This window comes from Emydura macquarii, unplaced genomic scaffold, assembly GCF_026122565.2.
Source record: "Emydura macquarii macquarii isolate MOO-44397 ecotype Brisbane River unplaced genomic scaffold, CSIRO-AGI_Emac_v2 contig_2938, whole genome shotgun sequence".
NCBI classification, from domain to species: domain Eukaryota; kingdom Metazoa; phylum Chordata; order Testudines; family Chelidae; genus Emydura; species Emydura macquarii.
The window spans coordinates 373,454-387,415 of record NW_027133075.1 but is presented as its reverse complement, the minus strand read 5'-3'; the positions used below and the strand labels follow the sequence as shown (position 1 = coordinate 387,415).

Sequence of the window (13,962 nt, the reverse complement as noted above, 5' to 3'; positions counted from 1 at the left end):
TCATCCTGGACTACTTACTACACCTAAAATAGCATGGGCTATCAGTGTCATCGATCAGAGTCCACCTGGCTGTGTTTTTGGCGTGGGTCAATGGCTGAATTGCCTTCACCAACTCAAAAGACGTCCATTTTCTCAAGGGCATGAACAGGCAATACCATCAATTTTGCCAGTCGATCCTCGCCTGAGATCTCACTCTAGTCCTATAAAGTCTAATGGGGCCCCCATTTGAGCTCCTGGAGATGTGCTCTCTCCTCTACTTTTCCAGGAATACGGCCTTCTTGATGACCATCACTCTGGCCAGAAGGGTCTTACAGATAAGAGCCCTCAGTTTAGAGGCCCAAAACATGATTTCTTCAAGGACAAGATCAAGCTGTGTCCTCACCTAGCCTTCCTTCCAGAGGTGGTCTCACAATTCCACGTGAACCACAACATATTCCTTCCAATCTTATACCAGACACCACATGCCAACAGCCAAAAGCAGAGACTTCACTCTCTGGACATCAGGTGTGCTCTTGCCTTCTACATTGAAAGGACAAAACCGTTCAGAAAGACCACTCAACTGTTTGTGGCAATAGCAGGTGGGATGAAAGCCCTTCCAGTCAATGAACGCCGATCACTTCTCCTGCACAGTGGCATGGGAGTCACTTATATTGGAATCGACATGAGCAAGCACTGGAAAAACCAAAAAAAAGGTTCCTAACCTTTAGTAACTGTTGTTCTTTGAGGTGTGTTGCTCTTGTTCACTCCAAGAACCCTCCCGCCTGCCCCTCTGCTGGAGTTAGCTGGCAAGAAGAAACTGAGTGGGTGGAGGGTTAACAGAGTCCCATGTGTCGTCGATGTCATTACCGGTGTTGGTGCTTGTCAGTGTAGGCTGCGTGCATGTGTGGGTGCTGTCCCAGCTCTGCGCAGGTAACCAAGACAGCACTCACGATCGAAAATATCGACACGACCACAGATTAGCTGAGCAACAAAGGCACCCTGGCCAGGTTTATTGCCTGCGGTACAATGAAAAGTGACCTGCAGAGTATCTATGGGTCAGTTTCCTATATTTGGCATTACAATGGACACGGCCCAATGGCGGGAGTTTCCGTTATCCCCTAGGCCGGACAAAGTCCTTCCCTCTGACACCTCTTTTATATACTGTCACAGACAATTTCGTTCTGCCCCCTTTGACGTATCACCCTTTACTGTATATGGATGATTTGAGCAAAACAACTCTATTTATCACTGTGGAAACAAGGAGTTTGTCACAAAAACAGTTTGAGCGTGTAACGGAAGGCTAAGAGGAAGTTAGGAATGTGCTAATCGATAAGCATGGTCAGCTAGGTGGGGGCGAAGCTTTCTCTTAAGCTAAATAAGATAGCAAACTGTCTCTTTCTCTTGACTGAAGTTGTATTTTTCCAATTTAGCAATAAGCTATGCACATGCCTTCTTTTGTAACCAAATATGGGAATGTAACCAAATACCGGAAGTTCCTTGTGGAGCTGTATGCATGACACTGTTTGTGCAACTCACCATTATTTCTTCTTTGTGTTACGCATGCTTAATGTATTTTGCTGTATAACAATGACGTGGTAATAACTCTGTATAAAAACTCTCATGCGATGCAGATTGGGGGCGCAGTTCAGCTGAAGCTGTTGTCCCAGGTGATTACCTTGTAATAAAGGTCTTTTCCTTTCCCACCCAAACAGAAATGAAGACTGAGTTTTCTTCTACGTCACCATATTAGACATTTTTATTCATCAAAGTCTCATTTCAGGGAGTCAGTTATCTCTTTGGTGTCAGGATGTTGGTGCCTTCTGCACCTATTTTGTATTTTTAGTATTATTTGCATATTAGCAATATTTTGGAAATGTGTATGCTTGCAGTATCAGTGTTTTCTCCGTGCCAGTTTCAGTTAGGTCATAAGTTCACAGGCTCGTTTCTGTTCACTTGGCTATTTCCACTTAGGCTTTAAGCCTTAGCCTGTTTGCAGGCATTAAGCTCTCATTTCTTACTGCACCATGTACCAGCACCATGAAGGCATGACTCCAGGGAGCACGAGAGCTGACCCATCGGATAGCACTGGGTACCACTAGGCTTCCACTGATGGTGCACATAACATGCACACACCTACATTGGAATGGACATGAGCCATGCCTCTTGAAGAACAACAGTTACAAATGGTTAGGAACCGTTTTTTCACTGGACTGGATGATAAGTGATTCCCCACAGCCATATTTTATGGACAGTTCAAAATGGAAGTACGAATGGTGACAGGCTAATGAAATTGATAGGTGGAGACTCTCATAGCTGTGGACTAAATAAACTTCCCACAAGCTTGGATTGTGGATATTAGCAGGAGTTGTGGGGACCCCAGAGGGGGAGAATAGGGGCACAGCACTGTTCCTGCAATGACTGAGGGTGGAATGCACAGTGTGTGAGGCAGTGTGTGCAGTGTCAAGATCACAGTAGAGCAGAGTCCTGAAAGGGGCGGGAATGCTGCGTGAGATAAACAAGCACGGCTGTACCTTGGGGCCTCACAAGGCCTTCCTCACTGTGGGTCCCCATATGGGTTCCCCAATATTAAGGGTTTTTAATCCTCCCAAACCCCTGAGTCAAGGAAGTGCTCTCCCTATTTTACAGAGGGGAAACTGAGGTTCAGAGTAGATTACAGGATAACACATCCAAGGTTACACAGGACCTCTGTGGCCAAGCCAAGAATTGACCAGGTCAAAATGAGAGGCACAGGGTAACCCTGAAATATCAAAACCCCAAGATGTAATTAAAACACTATGCTACAAAGAATACTGAGGTAAAATGAAAGCGACTGGTTAAGTGTTCAAAAATCCAGAAGGGGATTAAATAAACTCCCCCAATGACAAACTATCTGTATTAAAGGCATGGCATAATGAAAAAGATTGCGAGCACAACCTAGTACTAATTTGGATGTAAATATTAATGCTGGTTTTAACTCTTGTAATTAATTTGTAGCTGATGATGTGTCAAGACTGGGGGGCCCTTGAGGTGTATTCAGGAGCTCTGATTACTCCCTCCTACACCAATCTCACGTTGGGAGTGTGACACTAGGCAGGAAAATGCCAAGCAATTTTGCAAGTTGCAAGGCCCAATGCTGACCTTCCAAAGTATATTATAGGAAAATACAGTGGTAGTGAGGGTCATTCCTTATAAGTAAACGAGAGCTTTGATATCAAGTATATTGTTGGTAGGTATTTGATGTTATTTACATCTCTCTTGTTAGAGGTTAGCAATGTAGATAAACTGCTTTCCTGTCTGTCACTGTTCTATTGATTATGAGTTGAAAAGGAACATATGAGCATTTAGATAGAGCTTTGAATGTCACAATACTATTCTTTGTATTTCTCTTTGACGTGTAAGTAGTAAATACGTGTGAATGATTGTAAATGACCATTCACCTTATGCTAATGTAATTAGTTATGTGTGTGCTCAGTACACAGGAGATGGTACTTCAGAGTCTCAAGTAATCATCTATTATTTGTTCAAGGAGATACCTGCTGTCAAGAAAATATCGGTCAGCCTGCATGGATCTAATAAAGACTCTAGTGGACTGATCCTTTTTATCTCAAATCTGTCCAAGCTTGTCAGGGAAAGTTTGACTCGCAAGTCTGAGATTCCAGCATCAGCCTGGAATCACCCTGATAATTCTCATGGGAGAATTTGAACAAACCCTGCATATGAACTAATTAGTCTTCACTCCTCTGGATCAATTCATCTAAAACTGAAGCTGTGAATCAAAGGACTGAGACCCATCCAGGTACTGGAGGTACACCAGAGGGACTCTACAAGCCTGCAAACTCCACAGTTCTACTGGAAACATGATATATATTGACTTTCCAATCCTTTGTATGTATTTATTCCTTTAAATACGTAACATTTCTCTTATAGTTTCTTTCTTTCCTTTTATAATAAACCCTTATTTTTTGTTACTAAAGGATTGGCTGGCAGCGTGGAATATTGGGTAAGATCTACATTTACACTGATCTGGTACTGTGGCTGACCCTTTGGAGTCAGGAGCACCTTTTTGGCAAAGAGCATAGAGTTTTAAATAGCTTATCTCTTTACTGTATCTAGTGGCTTATTGGGAGTCAGAGACTGAAATGCAGTAAAGGGGCTGTATATATTTTGTTTTAGCTTCTCGGTAACCAGTGTAGTTAGTATATAGTTAGTATTTGTTCTCAAGTGCGTGACCTGTTTCTCTCCCTTCACAGGCAACCTGTATATTGCTGAGCTTGATCACTGCTTCAGCCATCTAATGGTGGCTTCCAACCTCACCCCCTCCGGCCTGTCAACATTCATCTTTAACGGCGTCCCGGGGCTGGAAGCTGCCCACAACTGGATTTCCGTCCCTGTCTCTATGTCCTACATCATCAGCCTGTTGGGAAATTTCACTGTTTTGTTTGTTGTCGGCAAAGAGCAGACCCTGCACAAGCCCATGTTCCTGCTGCTCTGCATGCTGTCGCTCACAGACATCGGCATGTCTATCTGTGTTGCGCCGAAGGCACTGTGCATATTTTGGTTCCGTTCCAAAGGCATCACTGTGGATGGCTGCCTCACCCAGATGTGCTTTCTTAATGTGGTTATTGCTATGCAATCAGCCGTCCTCGTGACAATGGCCTTAGATAGCTACGTCGCCATTTGTGACCCTCTGAGATACGCCACCATCCTCACCAATGCACGAATCGCTAAGCTAGGGCTAGTGGGTTTGATACGAGCTGTTCTCTTGATTCTGCCCATGCCCCTGCTACTGCAGAGGCTGCCATTCTGCGCTAACCGCATTATCTCCCACACGTACTGCGAGCACATCGCTGTGGTGAAGATCTCATGTGGGGATACCAGAGTCAACAGGACGTACGGCCTGGTGATAACATTAGTGACCTTCGGGTTAGAGCTGACACTCATTGGCCTATCCTATGGGCTGATCATCAGGTCCATCCTTAGGATCTCCTTCAAGAAAGCCCACGGGAAAGCCCTCAACACCTGCACAGCCCACAACTGTGTGATGCTGATGTCTTATACTCCCTACCTCTTCACTGCCCTGACACACAGGTTCGGTCAGGGCATTGCTGCCCACGTTCACATCCTCTTGGCCAACCTCTATCTCCTTGTGCCCCCCATGCTCAACCCCGTCATTTATGGGGTCAACACCAAAGAGCTTCGTGAGAAAGTGGGAAAATACACCTGCAGAATGTGATCGCCTGGGGCCACTCATGTTAAACCTGTGTGAAGAGAGTAGGAAAGGATCAAAGCTGCTTTGTCTAAATTTGGCTGAGCTCAGCCTTGTAGCTGTTCAGTTTGAAAAGTTCCTCACACCTAGTGTCTTATCACTCCATTACTAAGCAGTGGTCTCTACATTGTTCAGTTCCATCTCTCTAACCATCACCTGATCGCTTTCAAAACTACCTGTCATCCCCCAGCCCCACACACCCTGACACTCGGCCTTTCTGTGACTTACAGACCACCTGCAATGGTGGCTTCTCATATGCTCTCTGACCTTTTTTTTATCAGTATGGTTGTTGATTCTCCACATTCCTCACTCTCTTCCATCATTGATTCTTTTTACCCTTTCTACCATCACAAGATGCCCAGGTCTGCCCTCCACCAAGCCCCAATAATCCCTTCCAGTCCTGAGCCTTCTCAAATCGGTCTCTCTGAATTCTTAATTAGCAATAACTTGGAGTTTTCCCCTCTGGTTTGTCCTCTCCGAAGACTTGAAATCTGCCCTCAATTATCAGTTCATTTTCAGACACACATTGCACACAGATTAGGGTTAAAATAAACAAAAAGTCTCTTTAATAGAATAATCACAGATACAAAGATGAAGGATGGAAGAATCCCATGCACAGCTACAGATAGTGACCGACGAGCTAGGCAGCAGTTAGGCAGAAAAGGACCTGAGGATTACAGTAGAGAAGAAGCTGGATATGAGTCAACTGCGTGCCCTTATTGCCAGACAAGCTAATGCCACATTGGGCTGCATTAGTAGGAGCATTTCCAGCAGATCGAGGGAAATGATTATTCCCCTCTATTCGGCATTGTTGCAGCCACATTTGGGGTATTGTGTTCAGTTTTGGGCCCCCCAATACAAAAAGGATGTGTGGAAATTGGAGAGAGTCCAGCGGAGGGACCCAAAAATGATTACAGAACTGGAGCACAAGACTTATGAGGAGAGGCTGAGGGAACTAGGCTTGTTTAGTCTGCAAAAGGGAAGAATGAGGGGGGATTTGATAACAGCCTTTAACTACCTGAAAGGAGGTTCCAGGGAGGATGGAGCTAGGCTGTTCTCAGTGGTGGCAGATGACAGAACAAGGAGCAAAGGTCTCAAGTTGCAGTGGGGAAGGTCTAGGTTGGACATTGGGAAAAAGTTTTTCACTAGGAGGGTGGTGAAGCACTGGAATGGGTTACCTAGGGAGGTGGTAGAAGCTCCATCTTTAGAGGTTTTTAAGCTGCGGCTTGACAAAGCCCTGGCTGGGATTATTTAGCTGAGGTTAATCCTGCTTTGATCAGGGGGTTGGACTAGATCACCTCCTGAGGTCCCTTCCAACTCTATGATTCTATGATTCTAAGGCACTGTAGCAGAACTTTTCACAAATGCCAGTCACAGAATTTTGGTTATCTGAGTGGGATCTGAGTTTCATGACTTAACACACTGGGCTATTAGAGTGCTCCTTCCTTTTTCACTCTCCTACCTATGCCAGTCAGGCTTCTCAGCATTCACTGCAGTCAAAACCAAGTATCGCTCCCAGCTTTCTGTGGAAGATGATTTATGTCTCTTCCTTTCTACACTTCAACCCAATTCCATTACTTTGTACTGCGAGGAAACAAACACACCCCTCCCACTGCTAAGATAGGACTGGTGAATAAACGAGGCCAGAGGAAGGGTTGTATGGACTCAGAGTGGCCTGGAAGGCCTTAGCTTTAGGATTGTGGGTCTCTGGGAGCAGAGGAATTGCCTCAACCAAGGGACAGGGGCGACTGAACAAGAATTCAAATAGGACTTTAACTGAAGAAATATAACTCATTTATTTAGTCATAAGTATTAAATAAAGTGCATAAACGTAAATAATACAAACATGAAACTAAAGAAGAATACAAAGGCTTAGTATTTTCCTATGCATGCATTCATTCCTTACAGTGCACAATTTTACTTTTGGCCACTTTATGTTTGTAGACAAATGGTCTCTTGCAAACTCACATTCAATCCAGAGTTTACAGACAGATAATCACTTGCAAACTCTCAACTATTCCAGAGTTTGTAGGCAGATGGTCACTTTAAATGCTCAGCTATTTCAATATTTACAGACAGGTGGTCGCTTGTAAATCCTTAACTATCTTAAAACAAGTGTACTCTCATACATTACCAAATAAGCGCTCTGTTCCTAAGCCCCTTGGCCCGAGTTGACTCTAAGAAGTATTAGCCGTCCTCTGGACGCTGCTGGTTCATAGAAGGTCTCAGTCCAGCTACCAAGGATCCCAGCAGGCTGCAGTCCAAAGTGCAACTGATTTTGGGGGTTTAAATAACCTCAAGCTGACCTAGGTGACAACTTTATTTGTTATTTGTTGCAATTTATTAATTAAGCTGACAAGTTTACTTGTCACTTTAAACTGACCAAACTGAAAAATTTAGTTGTCACTTGCCCCATCATGTGACATGATTCAGTAGCATTTCTGCTCAATTCCTTCTTGCTCATGTTGTCACCCCATTTGACATAATTTAGCTACATTACATTTTTAGTTGTCAGGTTGCCTCATCATGTATCAAATCATTTTCTGCCTGGTAACCATGACTTCTCAGTTGTCACTTAGCCAGGTGTGGTCGGCTCCGCCCTCTATCTGTGCTGTGCTAGCGTCCTGACAGCCCTTATTAGGTCCCTTAGGCCCTTTTTCCAAACTCTAAACTTTTCTATTCTATCTTAAAGCATAAACCCTTTAACTATTATTTTCATATTCTATGGGTGGCACAGGAAGAGTACCAGGGAAGAGAGACAGCCAGAGCTGGGGGACTAAGGGCAGACAGCCCATCTGTGCATCATCCCAGCCTGGGAGAGCAGGTATCAGTCCTGGCCATGCTGCCAGATTGGGAGATGGGGAAGGACTCTCTGGAGCCCAGGGGGGCGGGAATTCACAGCCCAGGGACTGGGAGAAGCTATGGCAAGAGGGAGCCATGACAGGGACTATCCAGAGAAGGGAGCAACATCCCAGCCAGAGGGAGGTGGACAGGCCCAGGAGTGGTGATGGGTGATGGCCAATGTCATCCCAGCCCTCTACATCCGGCACGGTATCCACATGGCCGTCGCCAGGCCCCAAGCAGTCCCTCGGATTCAAGTCCACTGAATCAGCTGGCCTCAGCGGCTGGGCCACATCCAGCCCTGGGAAGCAGTTCCAGCCCGATGGCCACAAGCACTCTCTACCCTGGGGAATGAGGGAGAACCTGACCCCACCGAGGAGACACCAGAGATCCTATTGGATCAACAAAGGCTCACCGCACCCCCACGCTGGGCAATGACCCAGGGCAGGTCAGCTCCTGAGGGGAATCCTTCCCACCTTGGTGACACTGAGCAACTCCCTGGGGAGCCACCCACACAACCCCCTGGGATACCCTGCTGTATCCCTAGGCCCAGAGCCGCCTTGCACCACCATCTGGGGCCTCGTAGAACTGGGGGCACCCGTCGGCGGTGAGCTTCATCCCAGCCTCAGCGTCAAGCCTTGGTCACTGGCCAGGAAAACATGGCTGCCCAGCTGCCCTGACTGAGGCACACACAGGCAGTCTGAGGCGTGACTCACCATGGCTGAAGAGCAGCTGGGGTGAGCTGTTGCCACAGGCACATCCCCCTGCCACGCATCCCCCCACCACACTAGCGGCCTCAGCCCAGCGAGTCGCCTGGCCAGGGTGGGAAAGCAGCTCCACAGTGGCGGGGATCATTTTGGTGAGATGTCAACGCATGGCGCCGGCCTTTACACCACCACCCCACTCAGTGCCAGACACCACCCCCCTGCACCGGAGCCGGGCCCATAGTGCCTGGAGAGTGCTGGTCTCACGGCAGGGCTGCTCGGTCACTGTGGGGATCAGGGGAATCCCATTTGGTAGCTGCACATGGGGTTTGGTCTCTAGTGTCAGCTCACCAGCAGGCACCTGTGATCCCAGGTGTGAGTCCATGAGGAGGTGGTCAGTTTGGCCAGGGTGGGGGCTAGCGCAGGGATGGTTCATGTCAACACCACACATCTGCGGCAATGTGGTACATCAGCCATGGCCCAGCCTGTGTGCCGGCCTCACTGCACGCCCATGTCCCCACACACCACCAGACTGGGAGGCACCTGTCTACTTACCCCACCTAAAACTAGCTATCCTCACAGACACCGAAGGAGAGCACAAGGGCCAGTGAGCACAGCAGCCGTCTAATGGGACAGGCCAAGAGGAGAGGGATTAGTGGGGTTCCGCTGACTGTCCTGGGAAAGCAATGACTGTGGTAGGTGACCTCAGCCATTAAAGCAGTCAGGATTTTGTGTCTGAGGAGGTTACTGGACTGGGGTCACTGTGCATGGAGGGTCTGGCTGGGTCTTGGCTTCTCCATGTTCTCCACCTGGGAGGGGTTGCAGTAGAGATTTGATTTTTTTTTCACCCAGACTTTGATCACTTGGGGCAGAATGAAAAAAACCCTGCAATGCTGGACCCGCTCTAGGCTTAAAGGACCTGAAGGAAGAGCTACAACTTGACCATAGTGACTCCATCTTAGTTATTTTATTTTAGCCTTCCCTCTTAGCTCTTGAAACAGCAGGGCCCCTCTGTGTCAGAATGCTTGTCTGTGTCAGGGTCATGGAAAGTTTCCCAGAGAGGCAAGAAGATAGCTCCGACTGATTTCTGCTAGTTATGTAGCCCTGAGAGATAAACCAGGCACCCATGCTAGATAAGGTTAAGCTGGTTGTCAATATATTTTATGAATATGTATACCTGTATAATTAGATGGTGTAGAAATGTTAGTCAATAGGAGTGTTTGTATAAGAATTGAGTGTACCTATAAAAAGTAAGATTTTATGCATATGTAATTCCTTTGTCTATGATATTATAAATATGGAAAGAATGTAAACTTCAGGGTCTCTCGCTACCCACTGGTTGGGAAGCATCTGACCTCTGCAGAAATAAATTCTGCAGACTGTTCACGAGACCTGCTTGTCTCTTTTTATCCAGTGCAGGGAAACGAACCTCCTGAAATATTTTTCAACAGACCGCATGCAGAGACCAAAACTAGGGGGACAATGCAGCCCTGCCACGCCCAGAGTTCATAGACAATGGTTTGATTGAAACAATATGGCTGTGTGAATAACTAAAAGACGGTGAAGTAGGGAAACGCCATAATTGTGACTTCAGTGAGGACATGAAGAATCGCTGCTATTCTGGATCCCACTTAGGTTTTGTCACAGATGAATAATTGTAATATTTAAGGAAAAGCCATTCTACACTTCAGAAACAGAGGCACCAGCAACAATAGCCCAGCTCAGATCTATTGTCACCCTTGTCAGTCTCTGAAGTCTCTCCTTGTGTCGGGGTGTACCATACCTCAAAGCCCACTTTGGAGGCCTCATGGTCCTACCACACCCTGCCCTGGAAAGTGCAGTAGAGGTGAGTCCTCCAGGCTGCCTAGAGTAGCGGTGGGGAAAACAACCAATCGGGGAGAGGCTGCAGGAAGCAGCCAATCAGAACACAGTAGGCCCCACTAAAAGGAGCTGCAGTAGCTGAACACAGTCAGTTGCTGCATGGAGGCAGACGAGCAAGTTTGGTACTGCTGGCTGGACATAGGCACTCCAGGTGCAGGGATAAAGCAGCTGCTCGCAGGAACTGGGGGAGCAGGCCAGAGCTCTGGGATGGCTGCTGGGACATGGTGCCTGGCTGCCCTGAGGTAAGGGTGAAGCCGGAGGTACCGGGACCCATGGGAAGTTTCCAAGGAAATCATAGGAGAATAGTGAGAATCAAAAGGGACCCAGCAGGAAGCTACTAATTGTAGGATCTCTGGGCTGGGACGAGGTGTAGTGGAAGGACCTGGGTCCCCACACGGGCCACAGGGAGTGGCCTACTCAGGAGGAGGGAGTTGAACCAGGCTGAGTCAGCAAACCTGCCTGAAAGTCCACTGACAGGGCTCACTGCAGACAGAGAGGTGCAAACACACACCCAGCCCAGGGGCACTCGCGGGAGGTGAGTGCCTCCCTGTTACAGTCCTGATGAACCGTTCAGTCTGCCACAGCAGGATAAAACCCTGACTGCTGAACAAGAGAGATGGCAGGGCTCCGCCCCACATGCAGTCTCTGACGGCCATTAAAGGTGTGAGCGCACACTGAACTTTTTCCCACATTCAGTGCATTGCCGGGGTGACTCTCCCGTGTGGATTGTCTGACTTGTAGAGCATTGTTTCTGGCCTAGCTCCAGTCTTGTTCTGCTGAGCCCACAGGTCTTGCCCTAACCTGATTCCCTGTTTCACCCCCGTTTACTCTGGCTTTGAACCTTGGCTCTGGTTCTCGTTGGTTCCTGTTAAACTGTAGGATATTTTTTGTTGTTGAAATCAGGGCTTCCCATTGCAATCCAGTTCTAAACATTTTTATACATTTATAGTAAAGCTGTTGAAATTGTTAATGGATCAAACAATTTTGACTAAAATACCCATAAAGATGGATTTAATATTTTTAACTAGAAAAAATGAAATCAGAAAATAATAAATCCAAAAGTCCACAATAATAAAACACATTTCATAGGGGTCTAGGTCTGGACTTCCTGGGATGGCGCAGAGAGGAGCATCTGCAGGAACAGCTGTGGCATTCCCACGGGAACAGAGCTACCCACAGCAATGCAAAACCTGGGATCCACCGGGATGAGGGGCAAAGGGGAGGGAAATGAGGCAGTTCTACCAACGTGTTCAGGAGAACCATAGAATCATAGAATCAAAGAGTTGGAAGGGACCTCAGGAGGTCATCTAGTCCAACGCCCTGCTCAAAGCAGGACTAAACTCAGTTAAATTCTGTCTGGAGTAGCCTGTCCCAGGGTTGCCCAGGCCCAAAGCATAATTTTTTCAGGCCCAGTACAAAGATGTAACACGGACCCCCTCCCACACACGTACCACAATCCCTCATCCCATACATACAATCTCATGAGCCATGAAAAAAAATTTCCTCAGGGTAAAGGGGGTCACAGCCAGGACCTCCGGGCCCTGGTAAAGTGTACCCTTTCCCTGCCCATGTGCAGGCTGTTGGCAGTCCGGGCAGGCTTCCAGGCTCTGGTCGGTGAGGAGGTTGCTCCGCACAGCCGCAGGGCCTGGGTCATAAATAGACCACAGCCTCTGGGAAGACACGTCTGCCTCCAGCAGCAACTGCCCCCTGACTGAGCTGCTGTGCCGGGCTTTTATACTTCCCTCTTCTGCCCTGGCTCCACCCCTCCGTTTAAGGGTGGTTTGGCCTGCAGGGCCGTGTTCTGCCCAGTAGGGGTGTCGGGACCCTTCCTTGGGCCCAGACTCTGAGGAAGGCCCCAGCGCCTCGCTACAGTCCCCATATGGGTGCCCCACAATTAAAGGTTTTTTATCTTCATAACTCCCTGAGGCAGGGAAGTGCTCTCCTTATTTCACAGAGGGGAAACTGAGACCTAGAGTAGATTACGAGATGACACTTCCAAGGTTACACAGGAGCTCTGTGGCCGATCCATGAATTGACCAGGTCTCCTGAGATCCAGAGCAGCGCATGATCCACTAGATCCCAGGGAGAACTTGTCAAAGGCACAAGGGCAGTGGGCAGCAGAGTCCCATTGAATGTGGGTGGACAATGGGCACCTCACTTCCCTGTGAAAATCTCCCTGCACCCTCCCCACCCCAATGACAGCCTATGCAGTTACTGTTGCTGGGATAAAGAGACAAAGGCCGTGAATCCACAGGCTTCAGGGCACGTGCTGATCACTGAAAGGGGCTCAGGAAGCTGCGCTTCCCCATGGCAGAATATTAAACCCCTCTGGGTGCATAATTAAGCTGGGGCAATCTGTACTGCCCTCTGTCAGAGAGGCTATCGGATGGGAGGGACTGTTACTGTGTGTGGAAATCCTGCGTTTGAAACAAGGATGCACAAGAGCCTGTCCACGTGCACGTCACGGTCTCAGGGATTCAGCACAGGGCTCGTCAGCCGGGAGTAGCAGCAGATGCTTCGATTCTATGACAATGAGCAGCAGAACAGAAATGCTGATAGATAAATGAGCACGTCTAACCCTTGGCTCTTCTTTTCTCTCTGGGGTTTTAGCAGTGCAGGACAACTCTAGCAAGTCTGCAAGTCTCAGTGCTCTGACAATCTGAGCCTCTGTTATCAGTGAACTGTTTCTTCACTCCCAGGGGAGACTTTTAGACTGAAATTCTCCAGGGTCTTTTTTCTGCCCTTCCCATTGCTCATGGTGTGCAGGGAATAGTCCAACACTCCTGGTCAGTTTAAGACTCTGCAGGGACTGTACGGGGGAATCATAAATGTTCCTGACAAGAATTGCAAGTGTCAGACGTGACATTTGTACACTCATTCTCTGGTCGCAGTAACAAGATTTCTTCTCTCTGCTGCATAATATTACAGTGAGTTGCCTCTTTCTGCAGTAAAGTTAGTGTTAAGGGCTCGGGAAGGTTCCAGTCAAGAACAATCTGGGCAGGAATTCTCCAGCACGGAGACTTGAACTGTTTAGTGTTGTCAGAAACATGAAGGGATTTAAAATTAGATCTAAAGATTTATTGTAAATAGTTTAGACAAATATATTTTAAAGATAATTTCCTTGTTTCTTACTGTGTCCTTCTATGTGTCTCAGTATCTTCCCCTTTTTGGATTATCTGGTTTTTCAATTCAGCGACTTTACTGCCATGTTAAGACGTGTAGCCGCAGCCTCTGCAGTGGGTGTCTGTGATACACGAGATTTCACATCAAGAATGAGTCACACAGGGTTTT

General features: G+C 47.5%; 1 protein-coding gene across 1 annotated transcript; it reads left to right on the top strand.

Annotated features, from left to right (window-relative positions):
* Positions 1–836: 836 nt before the first annotated feature.
* LOC137167589 (olfactory receptor 52P1-like) lies at positions 837–5,212 on the top strand. The gene is made up of 2 exons (XM_067569798.1): positions 837–909; positions 4,230–5,212. The coding sequence occupies exons 1-2, from the start codon at positions 837–839 to the stop codon at positions 5,210–5,212; spliced, it is 1,056 nt and encodes a 351-aa protein (XP_067425899.1).
* The last annotated feature ends 8,750 nt before the right edge of the window (positions 5,213–13,962 follow it).

Coding starts and splice junctions, on each gene's coding strand:
- LOC137167589 (XM_067569798.1), top strand. CDS start 837: ATGTCATTACCGGTGTTGGTGCTTGTCAGTGTAGGCTGCGTGCATGTG. Junction 910..4,229: donor GCTGTCCCAGCTCTGCGCAG/GTAACCAAGACA, acceptor CTCCCTTCACAG/GCAACCTGTATATTGCTGAG.